The sequence below is a fragment of the Myripristis murdjan genome, chromosome 21 (genome assembly GCF_902150065.1).
Source record: "Myripristis murdjan chromosome 21, fMyrMur1.1, whole genome shotgun sequence".
NCBI classification, from domain to species: domain Eukaryota; kingdom Metazoa; phylum Chordata; class Actinopteri; order Holocentriformes; family Holocentridae; genus Myripristis; species Myripristis murdjan.
The window spans coordinates 16,033,688-16,054,851 of NC_044000.1; the positions used below are offsets into that span (position 1 = coordinate 16,033,688).

At 39.5% G+C, this 21,164-nt stretch overlaps 1 protein-coding gene across 1 annotated transcript in view; it reads left to right on the forward strand.

Annotated features, from left to right (window-relative positions):
* ubr3 (ubiquitin protein ligase E3 component n-recognin 3) overlaps positions 1 to 21,164 on the forward strand; it is a 39,448-nt gene that overhangs the window by 985 nt on the left and 17,299 nt on the right. The window contains exons 2-27 of the mRNA XM_030080352.1: positions 188 to 327; positions 708 to 860; positions 1,343 to 1,498; positions 4,182 to 4,222; positions 4,350 to 4,416; positions 4,524 to 4,654; positions 5,651 to 5,879; positions 6,577 to 6,756; positions 7,752 to 7,885; positions 8,001 to 8,087; positions 8,186 to 8,251; positions 8,392 to 8,481; positions 8,588 to 8,716; positions 8,868 to 8,920; positions 9,018 to 9,151; positions 9,255 to 9,340; positions 9,423 to 9,564; positions 10,204 to 10,300; positions 11,378 to 11,519; positions 12,001 to 12,102; positions 12,243 to 12,413; positions 14,398 to 14,843; positions 16,007 to 16,095; positions 19,297 to 19,446; positions 20,381 to 20,514; positions 21,010 to 21,120. Coding sequence (XP_029936212.1) covers positions 188 to 327; positions 708 to 860; positions 1,343 to 1,498; positions 4,182 to 4,222; positions 4,350 to 4,416; positions 4,524 to 4,654; positions 5,651 to 5,879; positions 6,577 to 6,756; positions 7,752 to 7,885; positions 8,001 to 8,087; positions 8,186 to 8,251; positions 8,392 to 8,481; positions 8,588 to 8,716; positions 8,868 to 8,920; positions 9,018 to 9,151; positions 9,255 to 9,340; positions 9,423 to 9,564; positions 10,204 to 10,300; positions 11,378 to 11,519; positions 12,001 to 12,102; positions 12,243 to 12,413; positions 14,398 to 14,843; positions 16,007 to 16,095; positions 19,297 to 19,446; positions 20,381 to 20,514; positions 21,010 to 21,120 — 3,460 coding nt within the window. The remainder of the gene's footprint in view (positions 1 to 187; positions 328 to 707; positions 861 to 1,342; positions 1,499 to 4,181; positions 4,223 to 4,349; positions 4,417 to 4,523; positions 4,655 to 5,650; positions 5,880 to 6,576; positions 6,757 to 7,751; positions 7,886 to 8,000; positions 8,088 to 8,185; positions 8,252 to 8,391; positions 8,482 to 8,587; positions 8,717 to 8,867; positions 8,921 to 9,017; positions 9,152 to 9,254; positions 9,341 to 9,422; positions 9,565 to 10,203; positions 10,301 to 11,377; positions 11,520 to 12,000; positions 12,103 to 12,242; positions 12,414 to 14,397; positions 14,844 to 16,006; positions 16,096 to 19,296; positions 19,447 to 20,380; positions 20,515 to 21,009; positions 21,121 to 21,164) is intronic.

A 21,164-nucleotide genomic window follows, 5' to 3' on the forward strand; every position in this document is an offset into this window, starting at 1 on the left:
CAGAGTCAAGAGTAGACTACACAAAATATATCTCTCAACACTAGGAGAAATATCTATCTCTAGAAAATGTAAACACAAGTGACAAAATAAAGTGGATCAATACAATATTTATTTTAATACATTTTTTTGTATAATATCTATTTTTTTTTATGTGTGAGTTGTTGGCTTTCTGTGTTTTTCCTGGCAGGTTTTGTCGACGGCATCGGTTAAGAACAGGAGAAAATGTCCCGTCAGTACCTCGAGACCTGCTGTTGATGTCTGAGATGGTCCTCCCTCGCTTCATCATCTGTATCATACAGTACCTGAGAGATGGATACACTGAGCCAGGTGAAAATTATTATCACGTTTGTGGTCAAAAATTAGTATTGAATGAAAACTTGGGGATGAACCGCAGTCAGTGTCCTGCATAAACCTGGCATCTCCGAAATATGAAAACATCTCAGCTACTGAAAAGCAATTATTTTCCCATTCACAAAGATTTTTGACCTTTTGCGATGTATTTTCATTGATATGGCTCGGTCTGACAAGATCATAAAAGGTTTGTGACATCTTGAGGACTCCTCTTGCTGAATATGACAGCCAACATAAGAACTGGATACAGTGTACAAGTTTTTTCGGACGCAAGTGTTACACAACTTGTTTTTAACAACAAGCCTGCTTCATAACACTTATTATCATGGCTGGTATCTCTTATCTTGCTTTGCCAGACACCTCCACCGAGAGAGATCTACAGAAGGTTCTGCAACAGCTGGAGCCTCAGATCTCCTTCCTAGAGGAGCTGACGAAGATGGGAGGAGCAATGAGGACCGTGCTGACAAAGATCCTGACCAATCAGCAAACGTTCAAAGAGCTGAGCATGGGTACATTTTAAAACTTTTTTGTGATGAGCTTGTATGAGAAAGTAATAGGTTGATATTTATCACAAATTGCTATAGTGCTGTATGTTATTGGTCTCTCACTCATAAGGAGATGTCTTATTTTTAAGAGGTTCGCTGGTATAGACAAATTCATCCAATTGTGCACTTTGTCTCATGCATATTGTTGTATGAATTTGTACTCATGATGCCATAGCATTTTCCACTGAATTTCTTTCAGCAACTGTAAAGTCGTTGAACATGTGGGAACTAATAAGTTGGGATTTACTCTGATTAAACATGAATTTTTTAGATCTGAATCTTCATGATCTTTTGGCTGTGGACTTTGCATTGAACTAGAATACATCATTGAGGAGTTCAGCTGGAATATGCTTTCTTCTGATTTAAAATAATGCAGCTTCTAGTGATTTGGACATTAAATTGGTTATCACAGCATTTTTTTGTTTTGTTTTGCTTCTCTGTTGCAGGTCAAGAAGAGAATTTGTATGCTAAAAAGAACTATGACAAGTATTTGTCAGCATTAAAAAATTCAGGTCTGGTGTCTGTTGAGGAGAAAGCCCAGAGTGGGGCTGCAGATGTTGCTGCTGGAGCTGAGGGAGGTGCAGGAGCATTGGGCTTATTGGGTAAGACAATCTTTACATGTGTCATGCTGGAAATCAACTGAAGATAATGACATCAAAGCCTGTTTTGGCCTTCACCCATTTGTGAGGGGTCTAAGCACTATAAATGCTGGAGGTGTATGTTTTTGTTTTAAGAATTTTTCTTTTGCTGCTTTTTTGTTTTTGCAGTAAAGCCACCTAGTGCTCCAAGACTATGAAAGCAAACACATTGGGTGGACAGGTTTCAAATCTTTCAAGGTTTCAAAATCTCCTTTCAAATCTCCACCACTGAATCAAAAAATATTAACACTGTATGAACTATTTTTTTGTTCCCCCTGACACTTTGTACTGTACCTTTTTGCCAAATCGGGTGTGCTTTCTCTATTTTCAAAACCAAACTTGCAATAATACCCACGTTTTTATTAAGACCAATATTTTTATTTCTTAATTTTTTTTTCTATGAAGTTGACCCAGCCTGTTTCACACTAGCCTAGCTGAACTGCCTACGTGTTTATTTCACAGAATTGTGATACTTTGGTAGCTGATACACAAGCAAAGTTGAGAACTATGAAGTATAAAACAGACATTGAGGCATATTTCCTAAATGCTGCATGCTAGAGCAATCATATAGTGCACTGATTCAACATTTAGCTCTTTTATGTGGTTTTGTTTTTAAATGAATCACTCAGTGTAAAGATTAATTTAATTTTGGGCTCCTTATCCTCAGTTGATTCAGTTGTCCATAATGCATGAGGGAGGGAAGACTTGACAGAAGAATGGTGATTTCCTGCACATGGTTCACATTCAATGAAAGCCACTATGTAGCCTATACACTGGAGCTGTGAGCAATGTCTTGTTTTCCAACTACTGTTACAAGAGTCCAGTTAGTCATGGAAGGGGACAGTGACACATCTTTAAATCATTGAGAACTGAGAAGACAAGAGTTGGGATGTAGACCAATAAAACATTTCAAAAGTATGAAATGCTACACTTAACTAAGATAAAGCATAGACTTGGCCTTTTTAAAGCAGCATGTCCTCACATGGGATTAAGCAAAACAAATAGAATAACACGAATGAAAACAGGTATCACTAGAACTACAAAACAAAAGTGAAACAGGAAATATTAGAAACTTATAGGTCATGTTGATGCCAAGCTGACTTTTATCTCAGAAACATTTTTACCTTTGAATAATGAGGATGTCTGACTATAGCATTCTCAAATAGGAGTTAAACATGATAAGTAAATTTAAACATTTATTTTCCAACTATGCAAACAAAATAGTTTTATGTAATTTATAATGAGTAGATGACTAGTATGCATGCAGTACTATGTCATGTTCCCTAGGTGACTGTGCTGAGTTTTTTGGACTTAAGTGACTTAAGACGTATATTTTGGTGATAAGTGAAGTTATTTAGGTGGAGGAACAGTAATTGCAGGCATTAGAGTGCTCGAACTCCTCACGTCTGACTGCTTATTTGGTTGTAGTCCAGACATTGTGCTGCTGTGGACAGCACACAGGTTAACCAAGGCCAGATATGCCTCACCCAGTCCCTCACTGACTCACTAACTCAACAGCCCATCATTCACAAGTCTCTGGGAGCCTGTGTGCCTCTGCTGCCTGTCCAGCCCTCACTGCTCAGTTCACCCAACACACTCACAGCTCTTCTCGTTCACGAATGGAGCCTCAACTGTTGAAAGGCTGTCTGTGGCACTGCAGAGCCACGACCCAGTGACTCTTTTGCTTATAGTGAGCCTTAACTCCCAATTTCTTATGAAGCAGGAATAGTATATAAATATAAATATAGCCTAAATCTTCCCAAATATTCAGGGTAAAAAAACAACATACCCCAGTCATCCGGATTGCGGTGCTCTAACAAGGAACTGGACATACTGACCAGTCGTTCTTGGAGGTGATTTATTGAACTCAGTCCCACAAAGATTTATTTTAACTTCATCCTAGCTGCTGGGAACTGCTAGGAGGCCTGATAGAGGAGGATGGTGCCTTTCCCTTCTTTCCCTAAATAATAAATTTTTCATTCTTTTCATTCAGTGTTGAGGTCTTTACTCTATTGGTGGTTTTACTTTTCATTGATTCAGTGTTTTTGTTGGGTTGCCCTTTTTTTTTTCTTTTCCTACTGCTGGCTACATGGTGCCAATATTTTCTACTGTTTCAGGTTTCATATTTGGAAGCTGATCCATATTTTTGCCCCTTAGTTTTAGTTTCACAGGCATTTTATCAACTTTGAAGGCCATTTTTGTCCCAATTCCCTGATCCCAAACACCAGACAGCACATTGTGTTTCATAACTCCACCATTGAGAAAATCCTGTAATAACTTTTTAAATGTACTCCTGCAAAGTTGGTCTCAACTAAACTTCACACACAGCACAATTTAATTGCATATATCATCGAAATTCCAGAGAACTTTGATACACGCCATCATTTGGCCAAGACGCACAAAGACGACACTCAAGGTGCACAAAACCATTTAATGCTAGACTAAAATTTTATATGCGCATTTGTGAAGTGGTTCCAAAGTGTGTTGGATCCCATTTGGGTTTGTTCAGTAATGCCATACTTTTGTTGTGCTGATAAATATATGGTAATTTGCAAAGTGCAATATCTCAGGCATTTGTGTATGTTTAATCCATGGGTTTTCATCCCGGTAATGGAGCCATGTGGCTGTGTACTGTTTGTTTTTCTAGGAACCACTGCACCAGGGAGCCCAGATGAGTCAAGTAAAGAGGTATGTGCCAGCATCACACACCCATTTTCTGTTTGAATTTGGTGTCAAAAACATCAGATTCATTTGTTTTTAATTTGATCTGATCTGAACTGACCTCTTGTCACTGTTTTTTTTTTTTTTTTTGAAGGAGGATCAGGATGGAGGACAGTCTGTTGGACAGAGAAAGAGGGTAAAGCTGAGTAGCACTACCAAAGGTAATTGTGGATCCAGAAAATGCACTAATTTTTTGAAATTATGAAATGAAATGTTAATATGAAATGTAAGATGCGCTCATCTTTCTGTGTCCCTTTTCTCCCCTCAGACCCATATATTATAGAATCTCTAAAGCATAAATGCTTTTTGGAGGAATTACTGTTTTGGACAATAAAGTACGAGTTTCCTCAGAAGATGGTCACCTTCTTACTAAACATGTTGCCAGATCAAGACTACAAGGTATTTTATTCTCCAGAGGAATTTTGTTAAACTGTTATATATTTTATATATAAAAAGTGTATTTGCAAGTAAATATGAAGGAAAGAGGCGGTATTGCATTTGGATGCATAGTTCTGTGTTTTAGGTTTTTATCTATCCATGTATTTATTTTTTATTTGTCATTTTAGCTTCACTTTTTTCAGATAAATGACTGTATGATTTGTTTTTCAAAAATGTTATAGATTTTATTTTATTTAGGGATCTGCTTATGTTTACTGGTTTGATAATTAGGGCCTGCAGAATGATTCCAAAGTAGCCATTGTGATGTGAGCCTTAATCATTTTTCAAGGGTTCCTTGTTGAGCTCAATGGGTTTTTTTGGTTTTGTTTTTAGGGTTAGCCTAACCCTAACCCTAACCCTTTTTTTTTTTTTTTTAAAGAATGCAATTGTCAGTTACTGATTATATTGCATTTGGTCATATGTGTTGTGCAGGTATCTGTCTGCAGCTAATCTTGCGTAGTACTGGGCCTATCAACCTAATATTTTTGCGTGCACAGTTAAGGCTGTATGATCAAGGAATTTTTTTACTGTAGTTTTTTTGTGCAAACTCCTCAGGTGGTTTTCCACTTGAGTCCCAGTACCAGAGAAGGGGAAATACCCAGGAAGTGCCTCTGTATTTTTCCTTCTTCCGGTAGGCGAAAAAAGGTGCGGTCTGTCACCTAAGTTTTGGCACTGGAGAACGGGAGATCTGCTTGGCAAACAAGAAGAGTGCACAATTTCTTTTCTTTTTTTTTTTTGGAAGTGGAGATTATAACCTTTTATAGTGGGATATCACCTCAGTAAAACATTTTAATGAATTATCTTAATTCATTATGTAAGAATTTACTTCGCCCAAGATTGTTGCCTGCCTTAGGTTTTCAAAACAAAAAGTGTTCACCAAAAAGTGGACTACATGCTCACAGCGATTCTAAATTGTGTGATGAGAAACTCAAATTTTCTCTTGTCCTCTGTTGGCAGATCACCTTCACAAAAACATTTGTCCAGCATTATGCATTCATCATGAAAACACTGATGAAAAGCCATGAGTCTGATACCATGTCCAACCGCATCGTACATATCAGTGTGCAGTTGTTCAGTAATGAGGAGCTGGCACGGCATGTGACGGAGGAGTGCCAGCTGCTGGACATCATGGTCGCGGTCCTCCTCTACATGATGGAGAGTTGCCTTATCAAAAGTGAACTTCAAGGTGAGCTGTCTGAATCAGTCACATCATTAATCACACATCACCACCCATTAATGCCTGTGGCTTATTTGTGTGAATGATTGTGTGTTCTAAAGTTTATAAAAAAACGGACTAGATAGTTGATCCTTTTTTTTTAACAGTTTAATTTCTTTTATCTCACGTCGCAGTTTGAGTTCATTAACATTTAATCTATCATTTGCCTCTTTGGGAAAGAAAAATCACCCGCTTTCAGGCTTTATTCTCACATTTTTATTGCTCCATTAATTTTAAATCACATAAAGATGTCTAACTTCGGGTACCACTGCAGTTGCTGTACATTTTTTAAAGGTATATTCTTTTCCTTAGCCCAGGCAAACATTTAGGTTGTGGCTGGATGAGTTAGTCCAAGGTTTTGGTGTGGAAAAACCTGTACAACATGTTTTCAGAAGCAAAAAAAATCATCTGCTGTTAAAAGAATAGTCAGTTACTTTTTCAATGCAGAATAATATGTGTTTTAGTTTTATGTTCATATTATTATTTATTTATAAAGCAACCGTGTTCTCTTACAACAGCCCTGGTGATCAGGGATGTGATTTTGGTTTTGTGTGAGTGGGTTCATTGGTGTCTATTTTGATGTCTGTAAGTCCACCTTTTTAATGAAATTGGTGCTCCAGTTGCTTTAAAATAAAGTGATCTATGTCCCTGTCTCTGTTCTTTTCAGATGAAGAGAACAGTCGCCATGTTGTGGTGAACTGTGGTGAGGCTCTGCTGAAGAACAACACTTACTGGCCTTTAGTTAGTGATTTTATTAATATCCTTTCACACCAAAGTGTTGCGAAAAAATTCCTGGAGGACCATTCGTTATTGATGATGTGGATGAGCTTTGTGTCATTTTTTCAAGGTAAGCGATAGTTTTGAGTTTGTTTGTCATAACGAATAAATTGGCAACAAAAGCAATTCATTTAGCTCTAAAGCAGAGATTTTAGAATTGTGGTCAATGTAATCCATGTAATTTAAATGCATTTTCACAATGAATGACCGCATCAAATGCATGAATTAATATTGACAGGACACGTGAATTTGGTGCAGTATATCTACCCTTTATTTAGATTCGAAGACAAAATGACCTGAATTACTAAAAAAAGAGGTGTGATTGCAGGATTGCACATCATGTTCTGTATGTGACTAATACTTGCCTTGATGTCATTTGTCCTAGATTAACCTGTGCTCTGTAAAATATGCCTCTCCAGTGATATAATAATGTCATTATATGATACCTTTGTCATTTGGTTAAACACATCTAGTTTAAATTATACAGCATAATTTACAGAACTAGCTTTTAGTCACCCAGTATTTAATCTGCAATGTCATGCTATAATTGTTTCTGCTAGAAAAAATTAGTTGCAGAGCATATGATTCTTTGTCAGTGAAATGGAATTGTAGTTTGTCCTGCTCATTTGCCATGTGCACTCTACCTCAGCCCTAAAAATAACACCCACCCTTGAACTGGGCTGTAGTATCCTCTTACTGATGTTATGTGTGAAGTGTCACTATCACATTGTATGTGTGTCAACTCTCTTGCTAAGAGGTGAATCCTTTAGTTTGACAGGAATTAATCTGGCTCTCACCAGACATATGTGACAGGCTTTGAAACTTTAGGATGAATTTAGTAACCAGTATGCTAACATATTTGTATAGACTGCATTTTCAGTCTGTGCATAAAAACCATTTGTAGGTTAAATTAACATACACTTTTGTAATTTACTCATATTTCTAAGAACACATGGCCTGTTACTTGATGATTTATATTAGAGTTTCTTGTTGTATATGAATTTTTTTATATGCCATGCATCATGGGCACTGTCTAACCTTGGATGCATTTATCTGTTCTGATAGGTATGAACTTGAATAAGAGGGAGTTGAATGAGCATGTAGAGTTTGAGTCTCAGACATACTATGCAGCCTTTGCAGCAGAGCTTGAGGCCTGTGCACAACCAATGTGGGGTCTCTTGACACACTGCAAGGTCAAAGTAAGTCTCCACACCCACACCCTCCAAGTGCATTTGTGATCTGAAAGGATTAATAATATGCTGCATGCACAAAATGCATGTGAATATTTAATTCTAAAATATTGTCTGTTTGCAGGAAACACAGGAATACACTAAAACTGTGGTGCGCTACTGCTTGGAGACCCTGCAGATCTGGTTCGATGCCATTGGCTTCGTTGATGAGGTAAATTCAAAAGTGCATGCAGGCCTTGGCACACCAAGTACTGTATTTACAAGCAAGAGTAGTCGTTCTGTGTCTCATGTCTCACATGTCCCTCACAGCCTGCTCCAAACCAAGTGACATTTCATCTGCCACTACATCGCTACTATGCCATGTTCCTCAGTAAGGTATGTCAGAGGCCTTCAAACCAAAGCATATGAGTTTAGTATCGTACACTTGTTATCATTTACTGTTTTTACCATGATTATTATTTATCGTTGCATATATGTTGTAGTTAAGCAGATATTTTTTTTTTAAACCTGTGTAGGCTGTAAAGTGCCAGGGGCTGGACCTGGACAGCCTCCTACCTGACCAAGAGATGTTGATGAAAATCATGGTTCATCCACTCCAGATCCAGGTATAGCACTGGTGGCTCATAAATGCATTCATTTACACTCCTGCATGTCTTCTATGCTTGAGCTATATTCATTGCTGATTATGTGACTTGCTTTGTGTGGCTGAAGGCAAGCCTGTCGGAGATCCACAGCAACATGTGGGTCAGGAACGGCCTGCAGATCAAAGGACAGGCTATGACCTATGTGCAATCTCACTTCTGCAACTCCATGATTGACCCAGACATCTACCTGCTCCAGGTTAAGATTGCTGAATCATTATTATTTATTTACAGCTGGTATCAGTCCATATACTCAGCTTTTTATTAAATGTGCATCATTTTTATTTTTGTGTTTGTCTCCCTCTCCTGGTGTATATACATCTGCATTTTTTTTTTTTTTTTTTTTACAGGTTTGTGCATCAAGGCTTGACCCTGACTACTTCATCTCATCTGTGTTTGAGAGGTAAGCTTTCCCCCACACACACATTTGAAACGTTTCTCTGTTATTACCTGGAATTGTGGGATTCTGCAGATTTCTTAATCTGGTTTGTCTCACACAGGTTCAAAGTGGTTGACTTGTTGACGATGGCGTCTCAGCATCAGAATGCTTTGCTGGAGTCTGAGCAGGAGAGGCCGATGCTGGAAGGAGCACTGACGTTTCTTGTCATATTGACAAGTCTTCGCATTCATTTGGGTATGTTGTAACACAGATGATGTACTCAGTATTTAATTTAATTAAATCTGTCAATTTGTCTTTATTTATTACTTCTCCCTCTCTGGCTCACTCTTGCTGACAGGCATGGCAGATGATGAGATCCTCCGAGCTGAAATGGTCTCCCAGTTGTGTATGAATGACCGTACCCACAGCTCGCTGTTAGACCTTGTATCCTTCACTACTTAATTTATGTGGGATCTATTTAATAGCTACATCCTTGAGCATCTTTTCCTTAAGACTGCCATTTCAGATTCCTGAGAATCCCAACCCCAAGAGTGGCATTGTACCAGGGAGCTGTAGCTTTGAAGAGATGCTCTCTGCCGTAGCCGACTTCAAGGCACCTGTGTTTGAACCAGGAGGCTCCATGCAGCAGGGCATGTACACACCTAAAGGTAGGACTGTAGCGAAGCTAAAGACTTGATTTACTAGCAGACAGCTGACCAACTATTTGAAAGCTTTATTGGACCCCTCCTGTCCATTCACTTAATTTGATTGTGTGTTTTTCCAGCAGTCTGCCAGGAAATAGACCCCACACACCACATACACACACACACACACACTCTCTCTCTAACCTTGATAATGTTACAGTTGATGAGATTGAGTCACATTAGTTATGACCCTTCATGAAGACTTCATTACTGCCTTCATCTTATAGAAAAAGAACAGTTACATCAAGGTCTTTCTGTCTTGTTGCTTAATATAGGACTTTGTCTTGACTATGAGAACAGCATATTTCAGTGCCTTACAAAGTAATTTTCTCAACTTTCTTTGATCAGATCACAGTCTAAATGGTAAAGTAGTCCTTGAATTTAATCATGAGAGATATGCACACATTTATCTCCTTGCTTCAAAATTGTTTAAAGGTTTGCTACAGTCTTGATCATGACATTTGTATCTGTGGTACTCAGCCTACCACTTGGGGGCAGACTTATACCACTTTTGAAGAGGAGGTGAAAAATGAGAGAAAAAAACTGAGTCACTGTGACTTTTTAGCAGGTGTTACAAAGCTCGTGCCTCTTTTCTCCAAACAGCGGAGGTGTGGGAGAAGGAGTTCGACCCAATCATGGTTGTTCTCAGAACAGTCTATCGGCGTGATGTCCAGTCAGCAATGGACAGATACTCAGCATTGTGAGTTAACACTGGTGCCCACATTTGTCCAAAATATATAATTAACCCTGATATTTTACGGTCTGGGTGTATCCTCAGCAGTGATTCCCACATGCAGCCCATTGTCAATATTTGAGTGACAGTTCTCCATTTTGTTGTTGGAATGGTCATGTTCAGTCACCTTTGCAACCCCCTCTCAATGTTGTAGGGTCAGTTTTCCTCCTGCTCATGGCGGGACATGATAAGAAGGGTCAGGTCTACATGGCACTGGGGTTGGTTCCAATTAGATGGCTGTCGAGAAAAATCAATAATTCAAGCCAAACTGAAATAGAATTGAGGAAATCTTTCTCACCTGATTGCGGTGCACGAATCTTCTAAGACAAATGTGCCGGCAGAGGTGAAGGGGATACTGGGGGGGTTAATTTCTTTAGGCTCTCTGGAAGATGTGAAGCTGCTGAATATACTGAAAGGTGCTTCCCTGGATGATTCTTTGTTTAAAATAGCATTCAGGATGATTACTTTTTATAATGGGATTCTGACCTTTTTTTTGGTATGTATGTAATTGAAACAATGTAGAGATCACTTAGGAATTAAATTGTAGTTATTTTTAGAACATATCTCTCCATCAAAACTGTACCTTTTCAATAAAGGCCAGTGTTTAGTGTCCTAAAGCTGACGACACAGAGGCATATTTCTCCTTGAAACATATTGAAGCTGCCATTTCCCTCCCTCGGTGTGTGATACAAGGCTTATGCTGCTCATTCGCACGGTTTGAATATGATGGATTACCTGTCAGGCAGGCGCCGTTTTTATATAACCGTGATCCTTTCATCACTAATAGAGTGAGAGACTTTGCTGCCCATCGGCTGTTCTGTTGCATAGACTGAAAGCTTTTGTACAGTGAATTACTCAGAACAATGTTTGGTGTCACATCATCAAACTCAAATTTCTCTGTGTTCCTGCTTTGTGTGGAAATTTGACCTTTTACTGCATGCGAGCTAACCCACTAGAAGATACACCTTTTGTGAGTGTTATATTGTTCTTTCTGCTGTTGTTTGTTTTCCTCATGTTTTTTCTCATGATGTTGATGTCACCTAGCTTGAAACAGTCTGGAATTCACACCAGCAACCCATGGCCACCCTACAAGGAGAGGACTCCTCTGCATCCATGTTACAAAGGCCTAGTCAAGCTATTGCACTGCAAGACATTGCACATAGTAATATTCACTCTCCTTTACAAGGTGAGCCTTTCAGCCACTACTTTATGCATTGTAATGTCCTTGCATGTTCATCCCTTGACCTACATCAGAAGCACTCTTATTTACCGAATTCCATAAGTGCACAAGGAATGTGACTTACACGTTCATACATATTAATTTACATATTAATTGGTGCAGACATGTCAAGACAGTTGTACAATATAAGATTGACACACTAGGTCAAGGTCAAGGGCAAGACAAAAGGGCATAATGTAGCATAGACAAAGCACATTGAAAGACCTACTGATAGTAGACAAAACACAAGTGTACATTTACAGCCAAAGAATTGTTCCAGTGTATCTCTGACATAATTAGCAACATTATTACTGGGTCTGAATGATATGTATCCCATAGCGTAGTCATGATGCACCATAGGCTCACAATAAACTTGCTGTAAACTGGTAATTAACCATGCTTAATATTTTATTCCTTCCTTGGTATAATCTAATCTCATTTCTTCTAGATCTGGATGGATCATCAGAACATGTCTGAACATGTTCTGTGCATGGTACTGTACCTTATAGAGCTGGGTTTGGACAACCAAGTTCAAGACAAGGAGGAAGAGGTGAGATATAATGGCTGAGAGTAGCACCTGGCACACAAACACCCTCCATCATCCAATAAATTATCATCTTACATCAGCAGCCGTCTGACTGTGGAGGCTGTTGGCCAGTGTCCTGCAGTGTTTGTGTCATATGTTTCCAGGAGCCTTGCATTGAGGAGCACTGCCATGACAGTTGGTTCCCCGGCACCAACCTTCTCTCCAATCTGCACCATGTCATCAATTTTGTGAGGGTTCGGGTTCCTGAGACGGCTCCTGAAGTGAAGAGAGAGCCGCCTCCCAGCACCAGCTCTGAAGTTTCCTCTTTTGGCCAAGTAAGGAAGAGCTCTGTTGTCAGCTACGGATTGGCTAGAATACTCAACTACAGAGCGCACAGCCAGACAAAGCTAGCTATCATGTCACACTGGCAAAGAGGAGCATGAGACAGTTGAACGAGCGTAAGAGCTGTTCTGGTCGTTTGATTGGTTGGTAGCTGGGGAAGATTATGCTTATTTTAGTCAGTGTAATGGAAAGCTGTGTGTCTGGCAATAACAGAATGGATTTTTTGATACAGAGGTTGAAACTTCCACACAATGCGGGTTTCTCTGCCCATTGGAGGGTCTTCCAAGTTCTCTTCTGCAAGGTTTTTGCAGGTCTGTCCATGACTCTACTGGCTGTAGTTTTAAAGAAATGCTGTTTGGGAGTCAATAGGGTGGTGTCGGCAAAATGCTGACATCACTGAAAGTTGTGGTTACATAGAAACAGAAGACACTGAACATCAAAACTCAGTGGCAACCAGTATAATCCTGGGTGTAAATCAAAATCTTTTTGTTTATATAGTTAAGCTATGCCAATTATATATAATCAAAGTACGTACTCCACCTGCATGATTTCTGAAACAGTTGCTCATATTGTTTCAGAGGAAAATAGATGGTTGGAGTTTTATTATGAACAGCATGTGAAATAATGCACATTATTTGCTAAATTGTTTTGAATTTTTGACCTTCATGGTTAGCAGCAGGAACATCAAATTGATTGGACTTAGTCCAGTTGGTGGTTTCTGCTTGTATTTTTTTAAATATCATTTTGCCGTACTTGCTCCACAGAATTCCAGGCGTCTTACAGGGAATTGGAGAGAGGTAGCTGTTTGCATTCTCTTCTATAAATAGGCTGGAGGCCTTTATGGCATTATCAGTGGCATTTATTTATCTTAATTATGGAATAATTCTTTTGTGTGTGTGTTTTTCTGTTTGTTATGTACTCTTGATTTTATGTGTGCATTTCAAAGGAGGTGTGCCTTGGTGTGTTATGGCGTGTGTATGATGTTGTGCTTCAGTGGTTCCCTCCCTCTTGACTACTGAAACTAATTGCGTGTGTAATGCAGGTTTGGGTAAACGCTTTTTAACCGCATGTCAGTGTGATTGATGTTGCTCTGACTGGCCTGTATGATGTATGTTTATTTAACAGTGCTGCTCAGGTCCTTTTTGTCAGGTCAGGTCACAGCAATCCTTCAGATGGCTTGTGCTGTTTTGCATCAGGGTCATTTGAATTTTCGCCAAGAATATGGTTGTCTTGAACACTGTCAGAAGTGGTAGTCTTGAAACGTCTCCTGAAATTTTATAATGGACATTTAATTTGACTTGTATGTCTACTGTGCCGTTCTGACTATGATAATGCAGTACACCTCCAGTCCATCACAATCCATCATAAATTCAGTGATGTTGTAATCGGAGGAGATAGTGTTTGGGCTCACAGTCAGATCTGCACAAGTACCTGGATGCAGTCGAGCTGAACTTTACACTGATTTGATGTGAGCTTGAGACTTCAAATTTTGTGTGCAGTGAAGGGGTGGTTGGAGTTTGTATACATTTTAAATTATTTACACGTGTTTGCTTCATCCCATGTGTGTACTGTATAGCTCAATGCATAGATATAGGGCTGAACAAGCAGTTTTCAGTTTTTTGATTTTGAAGGTAGAAAAGTTTGACAGAATACTTGAAGTATGAAGATGTTTCAGACATGCCCGGCCTACAAGTTATATTCTCTAGATGTAACAAAACATGTGTGTTAGGTGTAGACCCCAACAAAAATGAAATTATTAAAGCTCAATGAATGTCAATGAAAATGAAAAATCATATGCAAAAATCAGCATTCCCTCTAAAACTATTATTATTATTATTATTATTATTATTATTATTATTATTAAAATATACCGTATCATAGCATTTTATGAATTGTTTTACATAAAACTAACCAAATGTGCAATGTTAATGCTTGCCTTTGTGACAAATAATTGTTTTTTGTTCTTTGCTGTCTCAGCACTTGCGTGAAGCTCAGGTGTTCAGCCTTGTGGCTGAGCGCAGGAGGAAATTTCAGGAGATTATCAACCGCAGCAATACTGAAGCTAACCAGGTTGTCAGGCCTAAGAGCTCCTCAACACGCTGGGTCCCACCGGGCACACCGCCCCAGCTGGTCACAGAGATCCTGGAGATCCGAGAGAGCATGCTGTCCCTCCTCATCAAGCTCCACCAGAAGCTGTCAGCCAGACAAAACTCTCTGTCAGCCTCCTGGCTAGAGGACATGGACATAAGCCATCACGCCCATGGAGATGGCATCACTGCTATTGAGCGTATCCTCACCAAGGCAGCCACGCGTAGCCGACAGAGCAAGCGTAGCATCCAGGAAATCTGTGGAAAGGTGTGTCCTCCAGTGCCACCAAAGAAGAACAGTCCCACTGACAAGAAAGCCATGGATAAAGAAGAGAGGTACCGTAACAGTGCAAATGTATGAAAAATGTTTAAATGTGCACTGTTACACACAACATATTCCACAAAGGTTTATCTAGTCCCTTTTAGGGGTTTTACTATGCTACAACACTTTTAGTAGCCATCAGATATCACCTGCAGAAACTGCATCAATGCTCTACTGATCCATAAGACTCTTCCCTTTAGCTCCTAATTCTGTACCATAAAGACTGTTTGGAAAAGTAAGCCAATTCCAGTGAGATTTGGGTTTTTACCTCACATTCACTCAATATCCCTATTCCATATATCCCATTTTCCTCCTCTAATGATGATGGAATAGGCTATAACCACTCAATAATGGCCTACTTTTGGGGTTGAGTTGACCCCGCCGACAAAGACAAAGGTAGCATCTCTCTAGTCTGCATGGACTGTAGCTGTTTCCAAGGCAACTGTTGGGCAGCGATGCGGCAGTGAGAGAAGAGAAGAGGGGCTGCTGCCCATTCTTCAAGCTGGTTGTCTGCGCCCCTGAAGCCATTGGTGAAAATTACTGAGCTGTGGCGCTCCTGTCAGCATTTGTTTATGTCCTCTTATTAGGGACTCAATTTACAGTCAGGCCTGCACCCTGCAAGTCTGGAGGTGGGGGGTTTCTGCCCACCACATTAGTCTAATAATCAACCCTTCCCACATTCACAACACAACCTGTTTGAAATCAGACACCTGCTGTGTGTGTAACAATAATCCGTTGCTTTATAGACAAATCTGCTGCATCCACTGTGAATGGTCACAAATTTGTGAAGGAAACTTGTCCTTCACAACAGACATACGTATTTCCTTTAGTTTGTAATGAACTGGGCAGGGGAAGGGGAGTGGTTAATGCTCTCATGAAGAGGAGGTTGTTAAGAGCTTGTTATTGTTAGTAGTGCTTACTTTCAGTGTATAGAACCACTGTTGTTACTTGTCAAGTGAATTAGTTGCCATGGGTCACCAAATAGATGGGCTCCTTTAGATGGAAACTAATTAGTAGAATCAAAATTCTGTCATATTTCAGGACTATAATTTCACACCAGCCATTCTTTTTTGCCAGTTTTTATTCAAAGCAGTCAAAGTAAATACTAGACTGTTGTGTAATTTGATGTAAATGGATTGAATTGTATTTCACTCAATGTTTTTTTTTTTTTTTACAGACGTCAGAGGGCCAGAGAGAGACAGCAGAAGCTACTTGCTGAATTTGCCTCCAGGCAGAAGAGCTTCATGGAAACAGCCATGGATGTTGGTAAGAAGAGACTGGCTTTAATAAAGTAAATAAATAAATAAAATAAACAATTCAGAACTTCTCAATGTCACACCTACTTTTCTAACCCCTTTGGAATCTAAAAAAATATGTTCTGATAAATACCTTTTTAGTTTAAAGCTATTTTCTCTAGACAGTCTTTCATTGAATGAAACAAACAAAGTGGCCTTACCATGGAGAATGAAGACTGTGATTTTGTTTTTACCAGTTCTGTATTCTGGACTTCTGCACCTGCAAAAAGGACACATCAGTAGACGTAGGCTGTGTCCGAAATCACTCACTCACTCACTACTCCCTACTGACTACATAGGGAATTCAATGTAGTGGACTATATAGTGAACTCAATAGCGGACCATTTCGGACACTACTTCGCCCGTTGTTCGGCGCCATTCCGCAATGCATGACGGGATATATTGCCTGGTTAGTGACCATCGGATGTTCACTACATTTTGCGGTGGATTGTGGGATACATCCAGTGGACTATATAGCGAACATTAATAATCACTAAACATTCGGACACCCCTACAAAATGGCGTAATCACTATATAGTGCACTATATAGTGATTAGGGAGTGCTTTTGGAAACAGCCATTGTTTCACTTTTAAGGGTTAAAAGAACTGCTGTGATGACAAATGGTTATAGAACTGGGTTAGTCATGACTTATAGTTATGCAAACACCTTTTTAAAAGGCACTCAAAAGACACATTACGCTTATTTGTTTGAAGGACACCTTGCTAGCTTTGCAGCCAGCCCATGTAGAAAAGAGCCGTTGGCTGAAATAAAGCCATCACTGCGGTGCCTTTTTCACTGAGGCAAGGTGACAGTAGGCCTCGTCCCCTATGTGGTCTCTGCAGGCCTGTTAGGAGAAATTGAGAGGAGACTGTTTCTCTGGGGATGTTGGGAGGGTGGGCGGGCGCTGGCTGAGGGCACATAGGATCAAAGCACTAATAGTGGCCGGACTCCCAGGGCCCACCCTGACACAGCATGGTTAGTGGATGATTAATGGCTGCTGTGATCAGACGGAGCATTCAGGCAGGACTGTGCTCCCACCTCTGTCTGCATACCTCCTGCTGAGCCGCTGAGTTTTGTTGCTTTCACTGCTGCCAGCGTCACCTCCATGACTGAGTAGGATTTAACTGGGACAGGAACATGCATATTTAAATCAAGTGAACACACCCCACATCTATAATATGCCTGAGTTGTAGATTTTATCATTAGGTCCTTTGAGAATGTATACCATAGTTGAGGCATTTTTCATTGTTTCTGCTATTCCACTACATGAGGTTTTTATGAACATTGGATTGTGTTTACATTTTACTCACCTTCATATGTGCTCCTAAATTGGATACGTATCTGATTCCTGATCATGTGACAGCTCAGATAAGAATTCATGTGATTCTTTTTTTCCCCCCACATTACTGCCAAAATGTCTTTATTCATTCATATGGAGGATAGCAGCAATAACAAATTTTGTGTGTGCATATATAATTCCCCACTTGCCCCATTGGGCGGTCCTGTGTCTCCTTCAAGCTCAGGTCCTCGACCAGAGGCCCAGAGCTGTTCCAAGGACTGCGTTCCTCTGGACAGAGTTCGGCAGAGCCTCTCTCTCTCTCTCTCTCTCTCTCTCTCTCTCTCTCTCTCTCTCTCTCTCTCTCTCTATATCTATATCTATATCTATATCTATATATATCTAGATATCGATATATATATAGATTTTTTTTGTCAGTTTTTGTTGTTCAGTAGCATGTTTGTTGTATGGCAGAGATCTGTTCACACTGATGTCAGATCCGGGTGACATACAAAAATAAATGTGAACATCAAGTCAAAAAGATCAGATCTGAGAAGAAATTAGAATTTGGCCATGTGAATCTAGATTTTGTCATATGTTCTACAAGAGCAGTAGAAACGTCAGTCAAATGCTAGTATTTCCATATATCTTTAGTTATGGCGTAACTACAGCACTACAGTCACAGCATGCTGTGGGAGCCAGAATATACTGACACTTGAAGGAATCACATCCAGTAGTGACAGACACACGCATTATTCTTTCAGAACCTGTTATTTGCACAGAATGCGTCCATGTGCAGATCCACACATTTATGTTATAGAAAGCATAAAGCAGCTGCAAAAAACAGTAACACTCGTGTCCTTGTCTCTTACCATTTCCCTGTGCGTGGATGCGTGTGTTCATATATACTGTAGTATGTGTGTGTTTGTGTGTACATGGAGGTTCTATGTATTGAGATGGCCTGAGGCTACGGCTGTGGTGCTGACATCTAATGCAAACAGCTTTCATTTCCCCAGGAACACAGTGACCTCTTCCGAGAACATATTCCTCCAAAAAGCAATAAATCAATTTCCAACACAGCTTGACATTTCTCCACAATATTTACTGTTCAAATTGAACACAGTCTGTAACATTTAAAACTAATTTCACATGAGTAATTAATTTCTTGTGCTGTGCCAATCGCTCAAACAGGGATAGCACAGAATGGACTTATTTTGTTGTAAGTATTGATATATGTCCGTCACAGTCCAGCAGTCATATGCACTTTCATTGCATCAAAACACATTGAAAGATTTTTTTTTCTTTCCAGTATGTAAGATAGTAGTGCTGGTTACCTGTAATTAATTCACTGAAAAGAACGTGACTTATAAAACCATAAACCTTGCCTATTCTTCTTCCTTTCTCCAAAGCAAGACAGCCATACATAGGAATTACAGAATAACAGCCAATTCAGAGGCATGTTGTTTGATTTTGTTTTTTAATTCAGCATAGCATAAACTGAGCATGATACTTCTCTCCTGACTTGGACCGTGGCTTGCAGTGAGTGACCTTTCTTAATCATGGGTTGTTAACCCAACATTTAAATCTGTCTAAAGGAAAGCCTTTCACACCACATTAACTCCCAGTGTTTTTGTTTTTCGCACATTACCTCTCAAGCTCATCTCCTCTGGTTCGATGATTTTCCCCTCTCTCTTAGGTGAAAGTTAGCTAACACTCAACAGATCATAGAGTGGAAAATCAAAACAGAATGTATCTAATCTGTATTGAATTTTTGGTTGTATTTGGCATCGGAGTGTATTCCCTGGATAAAACAGTTTTTGTTTTTTATTTAATCTACACTATGATTTGTGTGAAAGTTTTGAAAGTAAGCAGAAATTTGGTGTTTTTTGTGATAGAATCCCCAGATGCTGAGGCGGCCATGGACCTGGGAGCATCTGAGGTGATGGAATCGGAGGTTCTTTATGACTGTGTCATCTGTGGCCAGAGTGGACCTTCTACCGAGGACAGACCCACTGGTCTAGTGGTTCTCCTCCAAGCATCCTCAGGTACGGCATTACCCAGCATCCTGCCCTCCATTTTCAGGCGTACTGAAATTAATAGCCTATACAGGGCCGCTTTGTTTCATCACTGTCTTGATTTGTAGTACAATTTAAACCACCTGCAAATGCAGTTGCATCGTGGAGGGGTCGAATTAACAGTAGGTGTATTTCACAGACATGAGATTCTACACAGCCTTGCCTATAAACCAAAACAGTTATTCATGGGAGCTTAGATCCACCATATTGGAAATCTCATTTTAATAGGTAGGTTAGCTGTTGTTTTAATTGGCTCATTTATCATTCATGTTGATCCATGCTTGCTTGTACATACTACCTACTGCTGTTAAGAGGTAATTTCTATGCCACTTTTGTGGATAGAGGAGGATCATTCACTGTCATGAAAATAAATGGCATGTTTGATTAGTAATTAGTCATGTTGTAATGCTGTTTAGAGCACCCTGCTCTGAAGGTCAAAGGAACATCTTACAAGCAATGTTTTCTATAGAACTGCCACCAGACAACAATACAAACAACACATGTGAATCATTTTAGTGGGCCCATAATAGCATATTATTACATTGTCCTAGATGGTGACCAGAAACTATCATCATTTAAAGCAGGACATTTTGCTAGGGTGATTTCATTGCCACTGATTGTTGAGATTATGCGCTGGAAATTAGCTGTCACTGGCTGCGTCTGATTTATCAGTTATTTTGCATTGGGCTGTGAAAAGCATAAACATCTGTGTTAGGCTATTGGCAGTTAATAACATGGCATATGTTCTCGCTCCACAATTACAGCCTTTGACTGTTTTTTTATGAAAATATTAAAGACAGCCATAAATGCTGCATTTGAAATATTCATTCCAATGAGTTAAGAGTAGGAGTTGTCAGTAACTGCTGTGCACTACTCAAGGTATTGCGCTGTAATTGTTTTTCAGTGCTTGGACACCGCTGCAAAAGTGAAGAGGCTAAGAAGCTGCCGACAAGTGATGAGGAGCATATTTACCCTGCAGATACATGTGGGGCAGCTCATGATGTCAGGCTCACGCTCATGCAACGCTTCTTCAAAGATGTAGGTGTCTGACTCACTGAAAATAAGCTTTGGAACTTAAGACATGAGACAGGCGAAAGCAAACAGAGTGCCTAAAAAGATTAAATTTGTTGTAATGTAAAAAAAAAAAAAATCCACTCAATCAAATATCTATTGGTCTCTTGAGGAGTTTTCATCCCATCTGTTTTGATTTCTTGGCATTTTGTTTTTATGCTTGCCATCAAGATAAGCATCTGATTGATTTCTGGTTGAATACTAACCTGGAATATGGTTGAATACTAACCTGCTAAGTTCATTTTCAATAAATTAACATATTTCTCAGACATGTTTTACACTGTCGCTATAGGGCATTTTGGGTATATTCTTTAAAAAAAAAAAAAAAAAAAAGTTATTATATATTGTGAATTCAGGTTTCAACATGACAAATTGCAGAAGATGTCAAAGAGGTTGAATACTTTGTAAAGGCGCTGCTAATATGCCATTCATATTCATTTGGTGTTCCCTTATGAATTTCAGAGTTCTTGTCTGCAGTCTGTGTCAATAGGCTGGGATGGGGGTGTCTACGTGCAGACCTGTGGACACACCTTGCATATAGATTGCCACAAGTCTTACATGGAATCTCTTAGGGTAAGAGCTTGACCCCATGTCTGTCGCTACTTCATGATATATGG